Raw genomic sequence first — 13,840 nt, 5'->3', positions numbered from 1 at the left:
TGACTCTCCTGTTGGGGCTTACCATAAACGGAGCGTGAACAAAACTTTTCTAAGATGAGCCATACGAAATGTTTGAGACTTAGTCAACCATACATTCTTTTTCTTTCAACTGCTTAACCCTGCTTTTGTGGTGTGAAAACATCTCTATACAATATTCAAATGAATGAGCATGGCTGTAGATTTATACGTCTTTTTTAAAAAAATGATGGCATATCAGTTCAGCCCATGGGCCATGGTTTTCTCATCCCTGCCATGAACTCCACAGTGGATCTTCCATCAAAATTGAAGCCCCGTAGGTTCTGCCGACTCCTGTAGCTCAGCAGTTGGTCGACTTGAATCGCAGCCTGAGCAAGTTGGAGACTCCTTTCCTCCCCTGGACCTGTTCACAGATGTCAGACTTCCTTGTCATCCGACATATGGGTCAGCAGAGTATTCCTTGATGTGGAATGTGTTGCTTCCAGAACTTAAGGAGGCCTACCAGGTGCTGTGCTTTATTTTTTATTGTAGGGAATCCACGATGCAGTTATTTGTCTTTTACTTTGGAGGAGAGAGTAGCAAAATGATGCTGGTAGGTCATGTGGATGACTAAGAATGAAAGGTTGGATTTAGCCTAGAGGCCATTGGTGACCTTTACTGAGTTGATGTCAGCTGCATTATCCCGGTTTGCAATACCAGCATCACCTTTGATTTCTCTCTTTTCCTTTGAAAGGTCTCCACCTCCATCTCCAATATCTAGTAAGCTTGTCCTTAATCGTATTTAAGAGCAGTGATTCATCACCTGTATTGGGGTAAACATCATTCTAGATGATGAACATATGGACATGAACAAGACATGAATCCTCTTCAAGAACAGCCAGTTGAGAATGGGTTGCAGGCATAACCACATTTCTTTATAATGGCAATGATAATTTTAATAACTAGAGTAATTTCTTCTGTTAACAAGACTTGTTCTGCTTTTTCTGCTGCTGCTGCTGCTGTTGTTACTGCTAATACTGTTCTTACTGCAAGCATCCAGCATTATTGGAAGATATCCTCTGTGTCTGGCATACTCAAGTAACCTTTACAACTCTGTAAGGTGGCCCCATTCAATGGATGAAAATGAAGCAGAGACAGGTGAGGAAACTCTGTAAAAATCACATGGCTACTAAATGTTGGACGTCCTATTCAAAATAGAACCACCTAATTTTGAAGTTAGTGTTTGTCATAAGTAGAACTACCTCTCAAAACCTGCGTCCCTACTAATTTATTCCCTCACTTGAAGTGACCTTCTCCCTGTTGCTTCCCCTTGTGCCTTCCTACTGGGAAAGCTTTTCTAAGAAATCACTTGCATGTGAAGTCATGTCTCGGGCCATTGGAGGAACCTAAGACATATTATCTTCCATGCTGCTAAAGAATCGCGAAGGTGCCTTGCGTACGTGTCTGACTGATTGATGAGTGTTTGAAATAGTTGTGCCGACAGATAAAGTGTGGCAGGACATGGATATATTGAGACGCATTTTCAGCTATGTATTACCATCATGTTTATTGAGAACATACCATGTTCTCAGTTGTGACTTCCTAAGGGGCCATGTCAGTGAATCTCAGATGAGCCTGCCTCAACTCATCACTGCAGTCCTAATGAACTGTTACTCCAGTGCAAAGTAATAGGGAACTTGGGCGTGATGGTGTAACATGATAATAGCTTCTGCTTATAAACTCCTGAGATATGCTTCTGTCTTAAATGCTTTTGTATGGGAAATCTTCCCCAGAGCAGAATGAGAAATGCACTCTTTTACAGACAGAGCAGGTGAACACGGAGAAGTAAAACTACCTGCCTGAGATGTCTCAGGCACTCAGGCACCACTACTGCAGAGATGCCAGGATTAGGAGTTGTCATGGTACCATTAATGGTAGTGCTCACACTTTCCTTCCCTGTCTTGTCCACCCGTGTGTCATGGCACCACTGCGATGGGAAGGACTGCATGGCCTTTGTAGACCTTACTGAAGGGTCAGAATGATGCAAGGGAGTGAGGAAAGAGTTGTACAACTTTGATGGAAGGGGATAGAATGAATAGTTGTGTGTCTCCTATGTCTTTTCCACAGTCTAAGGGAAAAGCATCCCACATCTTAATGGGGAGGGGATTTTTTCAACACACCCAATCTCAGCTTGAGCTGCCATAACAAAGTCCCATAGACGGGGTGTCTTAGACCATGGAAATTTATGTCTTATGGTTGTGGAGCCTCTGAGCTCAAGGTGATTTGGTTCCTGATGAGATCTCGTCCAGGCTTGCGCTATTGCAGTGGGCTCACAAGAGTGTTCCTTGATTCGTGCTGGTGGAGGGCGAGGGATAGCTCCCTGGTGTCTCTTCTTCCAAGGACAGTAGTCCTATCATGAGGACCTTCCCTCATGAAGTCCTCTCACCTAATTATCTCCCAAGCTCCTCTCTGAAATCCCGTTGGGAATTAGAGCTTCCACCTGTGAATTTAGGGATAACACAGATATTTAGTCCATGTCACACCTCATTCAGTTGACTTTCCCATATTTATGTCCTCTGTCTCTGAGAGAGACCTAACTGAAAACTTCTTAGTGCAAATTTCCCTCTTCATTTAAGCAACTCACAACTGATTTGTGTAGTTTGAATTTATTTTACAATCCATCACCCTCCTGGCCCATCCCTCTAGGCCTTGGGCTCTCTTGCTTAACTTATTTTGGAGATCCCTTGACTCTATTGATGTGATGACCCCCAATTCCCGTGTCTCTGTGATCCCCACTTCCAGTGACTTGAGAGGCCCATCCATTGACCATATGAACCTTACCTCTGCTGACCTACAGCCCTGGCCATGTCTAGTCCTGTGACCCACAGTGGGCCCAGAGTCCCTCGATTTTGCTGACCAAGTGAATCTCATTCCTACTGGCTCCATTCACCCTACTCCACTGTTCCTACACTCTCTCCTGTGTGACCCCATCCCACTGACCCTTTCACCCTGCCCTCATCTTGATGGCACTACACTCTCCACTACTATCAAGAAAGCCACATTCACACATAGGCATGGTCTGTCAGTCCCAACTTGTTTCTTGCCATTTGAGGTGGGGGAGTTCTGGATACAACGTCTGAATTTCATTTAATAATCATTCTGCTCAAATGCCTGAGGAATTTATCAAAATTTTTTACTGATACACAAGTTTTGCTGGAAATTCAACGTTAATATATGATGTACAATACGTCTTAGTTAAAAGTTTTAATAGATCCATTAAAGAAATATGAAAGGCATTCAGCAAATGTCAGCTTTGCACAGTTATCAAGGATGCAGTGATATCAGGAAAGGTGCTGTATTATGCATGGGTTCTGTTTTTACCCCCATTACAACTTCGTCCTATTAGTGGGTCCTTCCAACTCTCACTGAGACTATTTGTCAGGGAACAAAAGGCAAACTCTACGTTCAAGAACATCTAATTCCCTTCTAAGTTGTCTGTTCAGGATTTCTTTTCCAATCATGGTCATTTGGCCTGAAACTGAGAGTATGTTAGAGACCCTTGGAGCACAAAGATAGCAGAGTCAGCACTCCTAATTCTCAGCTCTGAGGATCCAAGTCCTTTGACTGCTGTTCTTTGGACTCTCTGCTTTCCACTGGCTATAGAGGGGTAGAGAATGTGCCCTTACATGGGAGCCAATGGATGACCTTATGTCAGACATGAAGAAATTATTTTCTTTGCATCAGGATTCCTTCAGATCATCAGCTTTGAGGACCTAGCCTAAGTCGTTGTTTCAATAGGTAAAGTTTTGCAGAATGGAGATTTCTTTCCCCTCTCAGGTCCTTGGTTGGCTTCAGCATGTTCTTCATTTTTACTTCTGGTCATGACTCTAAAGCTGAAAGGGTGAAAAGTCACAAGGGTGCCTGACTTGGAGATAAGCATTTTCTTACATTTTAATACATACAAAGAATTTCTTACTGAAATATTAATACAAAAACTGTAATTTTTGATATTTTAATCTTCAAGTAATCATTTTTAAAAAAATCGCTAATGATTCAACGATCATGGCTTACTCAAATTTTACCTCGTCCATAGGCTTAATTAAAAGAGCCCTTTTGTTCTTGGTCATAAATCTTGTTCTGTAAACCAGTCCTTTTTAGACCTGTACATAGATAGCTCCAGGCTTTGAATACATAAGGTCTTGTGAATTTTTTCTTTTCCTTTAAAAAAAGAACTTGTGCAGGTAAACGCCAAGGCACCAAGGAAGATAGTTGAGTAAGAAAAAGTTTTGTAACTTCTATTTTCCAGTTTTTTGGATAATGTTATCTGGAATGATGCAAGCTGTATCCTTGTGAAGTTTCTGGGGTTTTCTTCAATCCCTATAACAGAGTATCCCTAAATAGCACTATATTTGGGGATTGAGAATTTTAAACTTTCTGTGAATATTTTTGCATTCAAGCACTAATAACTCTTCTTCACAATTTCAGAGGGCAAAAAAAAATGCATTTAGAAATGAAGACAGTTTCTAGCTTTCAGTAAGACCTGGATAATGGTTGAAATATTCCTATACTTATTCTATCGAATTTGTAGTAGTCTGTAATGATTTAAACTTCCCTCTATAAAAATGACTTGCCTGAGACTTTATATAGCAGTATATTTAAAAAATAGAAAACAGCATTCAGAATAATAGTTTAAATGATTAAGTAGCTATTCGGAAAAGGATTTTATTTGATTTTATCATATGCTCATATATATTAGCAACATTTTTTAAACCAGAAGGAATTGAGACAAAGGAAATGAAATCCTTTCAGAGCAAATCTTCAACTTCTTCTTGTTAATTGATTTAGCTTCAAATGTTTCATTTGAAAAATAGGTACAATGAAGGTTTTCATGATGAGGAGGTGGTATTTTCGCCTTGGTCAGTTAAGGTGCCTCTTTTATTCAGATCCCGGGGCTCTCTTTTGGGTGTTGAGTATTAGTTTTATTTCAAGTCATCAAGCACATTCTGTTTTGTGATTTTTTCCCATGCATCAGGAATTTTACCTTTATCTATAAATCTCTTTTGATATTTTTCTTCAAGTTTTGATCTGAAGTGGCAGACAAACCATTTCCAGTATGGCTGGGCGGATGTGTCTGGGGTGATGCTCCACGTGGCGTAGTCCCCTCCCGCCTGTCGATAGTTCTTATATGGGATCTGCCTACCATCGTCAAACACCAAGAAACAATCACTTGCCACCAAACTAGTGCAGTAATCAAGGACAAAGTTGTTTGTTTTGTACCAGGAAATTCCACTGACAGCCTGCGGACGATGGAAGGGAACACTGTGGTCTCCGTCATGGGTAGGGATTGTGTTTGTACAAATTGCTCTACAGCAGGGACACTGCTTCCAGCAGCCAGAGAGATGCTCAGAGAGCATTTTCTGGATTTCAGGAACCATTTCTTCTACAGGCATATACAGACAGTTCTGTTCTACTCTGTTCATTTCAGGATCCAAAGCTTTACACATGGCTTCTTTGAGAAACTCCATATCTTTTATCTCCTGGTGCTCGATGCTTATCAGGTCTTTTCGTGGAAAGATCAAGTCACTCCTCAGTTTATCACAGAACAAATCCAACCACCCAGACGCAGTGCTCCTTTTATCTTTAGCTATTTCTGTGGCTTCGTGAATAGCTGAGAGGATGTCATTCTTGATGGCATCTAAACTCATTTTTAAAAAAGTCTTCATTTTTTCACTCCCTTTGTCAGAACAGTAGCTTTTAATCTGGTTTTCAATGTAATTTTTTACAAATGATTGAGGATTATGGAGGTACTGCCAGTAGTTATTAAAATTTTCCTCTTGTGCCAGAGAGATGAGAATGTGTTTCTCCAGGTTAGACCTGTTTCCACTGAATGCTGGGCAGGTGGCTCGCATGTCCCCAGCAATTTGGGGGGCCATTTTTTTCCTTATGGTGTTGGAGACAGCAGGGGTGAGTTTGTTCCACAGGAAATCGACAAATGTTTTGATTGAGGTTGCTCCTTGACAGGAGATCTTAAAACTCATGAAGAAATCATCTTTCTTGCTTTCCAGATAGTTGACAGGATCATTTGCTCTCTTGAATGCCTTGTGCATCTCCTTAAACTTCACCGATGCTCTTTGGAATAAACACAATGACAAATCTATTTCATAGTTTCTTGTAAATGTGTATCTTTCCTGAGTGGGTGCAGATTTCACCTCCTCATCTATTATTTTCAGGATTTCATGGAAATAGATTGGATCATAATCATGCTTTTGCCTACAGATGTTGTTAATCATCTCATTAAATTTTGAAAGAATGCAGTCAGTAGTCATATGTATGGACGCTTCATCCTGGGCCTCTAAGGTCATTTTAAATAAGTTCCAATATTTTGTTTTCATTTGGACATGTTTATCATATTTAATCATAAACTCTTTTCCCCAGTCTTTCTTCAGTTTATCCACCATCTTTCTCTCCTTTTTGAAATAATCCAAAAGGATGTTTTCAGCATCCACTTCAATTGCAGGCTCTGTGACTGGAGGGAGAGTCGAGGACACATTATAGACCCATTTTTTCCAAAGTGGGTTGAATTTCTCACGTAGCTCTTCCTCACTCCATTCTGTGCCTTTTACAGTTAAAGCCAAATTTCGGCTTTTTTCCAATAATTCCTTTTCATAACCTGATTTTTTGTTATCCAGTTTTTCTTGATTTTTTTTGAAACGAAGAAGTTCTTTGGCTTTTCTTTGGCTGTCTGAAATTAGTGACTCTTTAAGGATCATTAGCTTATTTTCAAAATTTCCCTTCCATTGAACCAGCACTTCACTATCTGGATCTTCACTGAAATATTTTTCAAGTTCTTGCTTGATGGCCTCATACTTGTCTGTAACGGGAGCCGCAAGTGTGTGTGCTTCAAGTGTGTGGATTTTTCCATTCTGAATCTGGTTGATCAGCTGGTCCTGCAGGCTCAGCACATGACTCCTCAGCTCCCACGTCCATTTGTTATACATGGTTTCCAGTTTGCTCATAGCCGTAACCTCTCGGGTATTCCTGAAGTTGAAAACAAAGTTCTCATTCAGCAGGGCTTTCCACAGATCCTGAACTCGGAATTTGACATCTGATATCTTCATGATGCTTCCCCTTGCCTCCTGTTTGGCAGTTGCAAGGATCCTGCTTTTCAGTTCCTGGGCATTGTGGCTGTAGCGCGGATTGGGAGGGGCCATGGGGGGGTTGCCATCCCAGAGGTGAGCGAAGTAGTAGACGTGAGTATTGACGTCAAACTTAATGACGTCACTGAAGCGGCCGACATCAGAGCACTGTTCCTCCTCAGCTGCTGTGGCTGCCATTTCATCCAGTCTCTGCTCTAGCCGCCTCCGTCCTTCCATGGTTTGGTCTTTAGCTGTAACTTCGCCCACATTCTGATGGACAAAGAGGCAGCTGGGAGAGATTTTTACTTGTTTCATCCTCAGGAAGGCTTGGACAGCTATTTGTAGAATATCTTGCATTTCCGATGGATTTTCCCCAAAAATATTGATCACAGTTAAGTTGCCAAGGCCGATGACAAAAGTTGCCAACTCATTGTCGTGATTCTGGGACTTGTTGCTGAGTTCAGGTGCCCGAAGGCCTTCCGTGTCCACAACAAGAAGAAAGTCAAAGCCAAGTTCGTCTGTGAACGTCTCCTCCACCTTCAGGAGCTGCATGTAAGCCCCCCGGGTACACCTCCCAGCACTGACAGTGAACTGCAGCCCAAACATTGCATTCAGTAGGGTGGACTTCCCTGAGCTCTGCAGACCAAGGATAGAGAGAACAAAGAGCCGTTTGTCTCCAAGTTTCTCAGAGACCTTGTCAAAAACAGCTGCCACCCACCTCAGGGGCACATATGAAGCATCGCCATCCATCAGCTCAATGGGAACACCAGATAGCATCAGATCTGCGGCCATGTGGGGAAGGGAGAGAAATGAGACATCTTTTGTGGAGAAACCTTCTTCAAGAGCTTCGTAGATCTGGCCAAGTTCTCTGAGAATCTGCTCAACTCCCAAGGTACAGTCACTAATCTTTCTGGAGATAGCTTCCAACTCATTTTGCAGGCCTTTCAGGGAGCTGCTCTTTTGTGCCTCTCGCTTTTCTTTTTGGACCCGTGACCACAGTTGCTTTTTCTTCTCATTTAGTTTCTCCAAGTGTCCTGCAGTCAGGTTGTCTAAAAACACACTCAGCCATTGCAAGAAGTAGAGTTTGGTGTGAGTTTCGGAATGTTTTTGGAGAATTCCGAGGACAGAATGCATTAAGTCATTGAGAGGAAAGGCTTTTCTCAACTGTCGAAGTCGTATCATTTGTTTGTCTGTCTCGATGTCACTCTTGTGCTGTTCAATGCTCCGATTCCCCTTTTCTCTCAGGTGATAGAGTTCTTTGTCTTTTTTGCACCAAAGTTGCCACAGTTCTCCCTGAAGGGGCAGTAGGTTTTCCTTCATCTGAGCTATTTCCATGTCTTCCAGCAGGGCCATTAGAACCTCTGCCTTGGTTTTGGCTTCCTTGCAGTCTTCCTGGTCTTCATCAATAAGCATTCCTTGCTTGCGAGCAACTTGAGCACAGTTTTCCAAGCTGAGAGCAGTGTCAGAGGCTTTTAGCAACCCTCTGATTGTAGTTGCGAGCTCCTCTATGAATTCTGCCTCATTTCTGTTCCTGATCCCAATTCTCACTCTCGGGCCAGAGGTACTGGACATGGCTTTTTCCTTATCGTCAAGCAAACAGATTAAAGGTTTTGGTGACTGACATAGCGCCCGGACAACTTTTCGGCTTTCTTGGTTGTCATCAGACGTTGACATGAGGACCACAATGAGAGAGGAGACCTCCTGCAAAAAGGTGAGTTGCTGTTTGTGTTCCTTCGCATCTCCATGGAGATTGGTGAAGGTCAAGCAGTTGTCAAACCTGTCCTCATCTCCCGCCCCAGGACAGAACCAGGTGACTTCCACCACACCTGCCATCAAGAGACAGTCCCTGCTGCTCCCTTTGCAGTGTCGGTGAAAAAAGACATCGTGTTTCCGTTGACTGAGCAGAGAGTTCATGATCTGAGATTTGGAGGCAGAGAAGCCCTTTCCGACTCTGATAAAGGACACAATGGGGGTAGAGACTCGACACATCTGCTGATTCTTGTAATTATCCTTCTCCTGTTCTGTTGGTTTCCCTGCTTGCTGCCAGCTCCTCCTAATTTGACGGAGGGACCAGAGAGAGAATTGTATTTGAGCATTGCAGGGGTGAGGTATGAGGAGGGGGAGGGCAAACTGACAAATGGCAAGTTTGGCCAAAATGTACTGTCTGGCAAAGTCGTCTGCACAGTGAAGGATCGCCATCTGAATGTCCATAGGGTGAACATGGGGCTTGACAGCAGTGGCTGAAGGACGAGTGGGACCGTCCTTGTCTTCCACAAGGTCTTCGTATGGATCAAAATCTGCATTTTCTTGACCTGTGTTGCTTGAGCACACCTGCTCCTCTGTGTACTCCTCATCTCTGATGACCAGGTATCTCAGGCCGTAGTCCAGCATCATCAGCTTCTGTAGGAAGTAGAAAGGAAGCTCTCTTTCAGAGCAGGGCTGGGTGTTGTACACGGAAGTCTTATGGATCAGGTGGAAGTTAGACCTGCTCATCTTTTTTGGGTAGGAATGTTCTAGGCCGAGACGCTGGAGTAATTCTAGGAAGGCTCCGTTCTCCATGACCTCCGGTCTGTTGTTTTCATCATCATGTAGTTCACGGGGCTCTTTGTCTTCATGGAGGAGACTTTGCAGTTGTTTTCTCACCTCCTCCATTTGCAGTGAAGGGACAGTGGCTTCATAATCTCCATCAACGAGCAATCTCAAGTCTTTTTCTAGGATTTCCCAATTAGGACCTGTTCCCGCTTTGGTGAGAACGTGAATGACTTCTTTAGAGAACGATTGTCCCATGTGATGTCGTATTAATGCCAAGCGTTGTTTCTTCTCCTCTGGAGAAACGGCTTTGATGCCAGCTGTAGCTGTCAGACCTGTGAGCACCAGGAAAGCCTGAGCCCTATAATCGCAAATAGTTTTGAGCTCTTGATATTTATCTTGGGCAGTTTGCATTGTGTGCAGTAGGAAGTCTATGTCATCGTAGCCCAGAAGGCACTGAAATGTATTGTTTACCACGTGATATCCTGCCCCAGCTGCAATGGAGAGTAGCAGGATGTATGTGTCTGCCTGCCCCATTTCTTGGAGGTGATTGAAGAAGCAGCCGAGAGACATGCTGACCTCGTATGTCGCCTTTCTTTGAGCTTCCTCCACGGATTCTGTGGACTCCGATGTGGCCTTCACTTCCAGTAGGTCATCCTGGGTTTTTTTAAAGGTTTCAATTAATTCAGAGAATTGGGTGATGGTGACATGTTCTTGCTCTGGTTCTGGCTGATATATCCACTGCATAATGGAGTGAACCTGCGGAAAGTTTGACCCTCTGTAGACGTGAGGATCCAAGAGGCTGCGCAACTGAGATTTAATAAATTTCGTCTCAGAAATGGAAGACTTTCTGCAAAAGTTGACAGTGTTCACCAGAAAATTCTGCAGACCCGAATCTGTGAGGCATATATTAGTCCAAGTGTCATGACTTTTGGTTTTGTGGCTCAAGGTTTGCCTGAAATTTCTTAGCTTTTTAAGCTGCTCTTCAGGATCAGATACCTCCCAGGATCTCACATCCTCTAGGAAAACCCTGGCCTCCTCCTGAGCACTCAGTAGTTCTTCTCCCTCCTGGACCTGGGCAGTCAGCCCAGTCAGCGCGGCGTAGCTGTCTTTCAGGCAGTTGGCCACCTGAAGAGGATCCTTAAAGTCACTTCTGTGGTTAAAGAGGATCATGTCCCAAATGGGCACCAGCTGAAGTCCCCGGTCAATGACACACCAGGTTTGGTTACTGGCGACCAGGCCAGCTTTCCACTCCAGCAGACTGTTTGCTTCAGGTGGGCCACCTGTGTGTGCCACAGATAATTGGACCTTGGTTTGAAGATTTTGGACATTTGCTCTCTGAGAGCCTGTTTTTGAATGAGCGTCTGACACATCCACACCTGCAGCAACATTCACCCCAAAGCCACTGTAGCTGCCCGTTACGTAAGCATCCAGGGCCTCTGCTGACTGCTGCTTCACTTCTTGCAGCTGCTCTCTTTGGAAACCCTCTGAAACTGCTTTCCACCAGTAGATTCCTCCCAGGTGCAGAGGGCCCTGGTCAGCATGAGAGCCAAACCTGCGGAAGAAGTCTTCAGTCCTGCGCCTCAGCAAGGGGAGTCTGTCTGGGTCCTCGGGCTGACCCAGAAGATCCTCAATGCATTTCAGTTCCTGGAGCGCAGCCTTGGAGAAGTGGAGCTGATCAATGGGAAAGTGGTAGGAGGCCAGTGGGATGTAGCTGAACTTGGTTGAGCAGAAGTAAGAGAGCTCAGCCTGTGAGTGTTGGGTTTCCTTGGATTCTGAATGTTTTCTGTGATCCGTACTAGATTCCAGGCTCCATCCCCAAGCTCCACCCTTTGCTGAGGCAGTTACACTGAAGCCCAGCTTCTCCATAGTCTCTGTGAACATGGATTCTGCTTGGGAAGATGTAAATTCCTTTGTTTCCATCCGTGTACCCTGCTGGGGGCCACAGAGGGAGAACTCCTTAGGGACACTGAGTAGCTCCTCCCTTTTCTCTATCAGGCCATTTTCGTCACTGGTTTTGTAAATTCCCTGCAGGGCTAGTCCTCCAGAGGCATGTCTCACTAGCTCCCTCTCCGGGAGGTTTTGCCTATGAGCCATTCTGCCCTCCACGAGGTGTAATTGTCTCTGCATGTTTTCTATGACTTCTTTGAGGGAGTTTTCAGGCGGTGGCCAGAACTCTTTGGGGATCTCCATTGCCTGCCTCAGCTCTGCCTCCTTTTTCCTCACTGCCTCTGCATTTCGCTGCCTCCCTTCTGACAGCAAGCCTCTTAGCTCCTGCAGTGCCTGTTCTGCCTGTTTCTGTCTTTTCGTTCTTGTTTCCACCTGAGACTCCCAAAACTCTGAAAGCCTATTCGAGTGTGACAGGTTAAGCAGCTTGTCCAGGGCCCTTTTCTCCCAGGGATGTTGTGCCTGGGATTTCAGCTTCTGGAGGTCTTGCTCTTCGAGGTGTTGTAAGGCCTGGGCAGAGGTCACACCCAGGTGTTCCTGTAGCTTTGGCAACCAGTACTCAACTGCCAATCCTGCTTCTCTCAGCATCTCTTGGAGACTTTTCCCCTTTTTGCCTCTGAGCAGGGGCTCATCAGTTGTAGATTCTATTATGTCCATGGCTGTGGGAAGAAAAGACACCAAGTTAGCTTGTGTGTAATTAATATCTGGAAATCTGTGATAAATTGGTAGCAACTGTTTTTTTTTTTTTTCCCAGCAGAAAAAAAATTGGGGGGATAATCCCATTTATGCTAACATCAAAAATAATAAAATATTTCAGAATAAACTGAACTAAGAAGGTTAAAGGCCTATACGGCGAAACCTATCAACAGATGAAGGAATGTGGAAATGATACCAAGAAATGGAAAAATAATCTATGTTCCTGAATTAGAAGAAATAATGTTGTTAAAATGATAATACTACCCAATGTAATTTATAGATGACATGCAATCTGTATCAAAATACCCATGACATTTTCCACAGAAGTACTACCAATATTCCTACTACTTATTTGGAAGCACAAAAGACCACAATTGCCAAAGCAGTCTTGAGAAAAAAAAAATGAATCTTAAGTTTTCATGTTTCCTCAGTCAGTCTATATGACCAAGCTAAACTAATCAAAATAGCATGGTACTGGCATAAAAACACACACATACATCAGTGAAACAGAATAGAGAGCCCAGAAATTAACCTGCACATATTTGGTGAAAGATACACCTAGTTGTATGAAAGAGGCAAGAACACAATAGAGAAAAGATAGTGTTTTCAATAAGTGGTGCTGGGAAATGTGAACAACTATATTGAAGCAATGATAACTAACCAAAAACTGGGCAGAAGATCTAAATAGACACTTCTCCAAAGAAGACATATAGATGGCCAACAGGCACTTGAAAAGATGTTCATCATTGCTAATTTTTAGAGAAATTCAAATCAAAACCAGAATGCAGTATCACCTCATACCAGTCAGAAAGCTGTGTCAAATATTCTACAAATAATACATGCTGGAGAGTGTGTCATGAAGAGGGAACCCTCCTTCACTGTTGGTGGAAACATAAATTGATGCAACCACTATGGAAAGCAGCAGGTAGGTTCCTTAAAAAATTGAAAGTAGAGCTATCATATGATTCAGCAGTGCCACTCCTGAGCATGTATTCAGAGAAGATGAAAAATATAATTCAAAAAGATACATGCACCCCATTGTTCATGAACTATTTACAATAGCCCTGGGAGGGGGAGGGAGTGGGATGGACTGGGAATTTTGGGGTAGCAGATGCAAACTGTTGCATTTGGAGTGGATAAGCAATGAGATCCTGCTGTATAGCACAGGGAAGTATATCTAGTCACTTGTGATTGAACAGGATGGAGGATAATGTGAGAAAAAGAATATCTATCTATCTATCTATCTATCTATCTATCTATCTATCTATCTATCCATCCATCTATCTCTGTCTCTCTATCTATATGTATGTCTGGGTCACTTCACTGTATAGCAGAAATTGACAGAACATTGTAAATCAACTATAATAGAAAAAAATAAAAATCTTAAAAAATGCAAAAAAGTAGCCTAAACATGGCTATTATTTAGCCATAAAAAGAATGAAATATTACCATTTGCAGCAACATTGATAGACATAAAGTGAAGTAAATCAGGCAGAGAAACTCATATTATATGATATCACCAATGTGTTGAATCTAAAAAATACAAATATGTATATTTATATATATAAAACAAAAAC

At 43.1% G+C, this 13,840-nt stretch overlaps 1 protein-coding gene across 4 annotated transcripts in view; it reads right to left on the bottom strand.

Annotated features, from left to right (window-relative positions):
• LOC110255360 (interferon-induced very large GTPase 1-like) overlaps positions 3,031 to 13,840 on the bottom strand; it is a 49,674-nt gene continuing 38,864 nt past the window's right edge. For all 4 annotated transcript variants that reach the window (XM_021062326.1, XM_021062325.1, XM_021062323.1 and 1 more), the window contains exon 3: positions 3,031 to 12,226. In XM_021062326.1, the coding sequence (XP_020917985.1) occupies positions 4,935 to 12,224 (7,290 nt within the window). In that variant the 5' untranslated portion in view covers positions 12,225 to 12,226 and the 3' untranslated portion in view covers positions 3,031 to 4,934. The remainder of the gene's footprint in view (positions 12,227 to 13,840) is intronic.

Source organism: Sus scrofa, chromosome 9 (genome assembly GCF_000003025.6).
Source record: "Sus scrofa isolate TJ Tabasco breed Duroc chromosome 9, Sscrofa11.1, whole genome shotgun sequence".
NCBI lineage: Eukaryota > Metazoa > Chordata > Mammalia > Artiodactyla > Suidae > Sus > Sus scrofa.
This window is presented reverse-complemented; position numbering and strand designations above follow the sequence as displayed.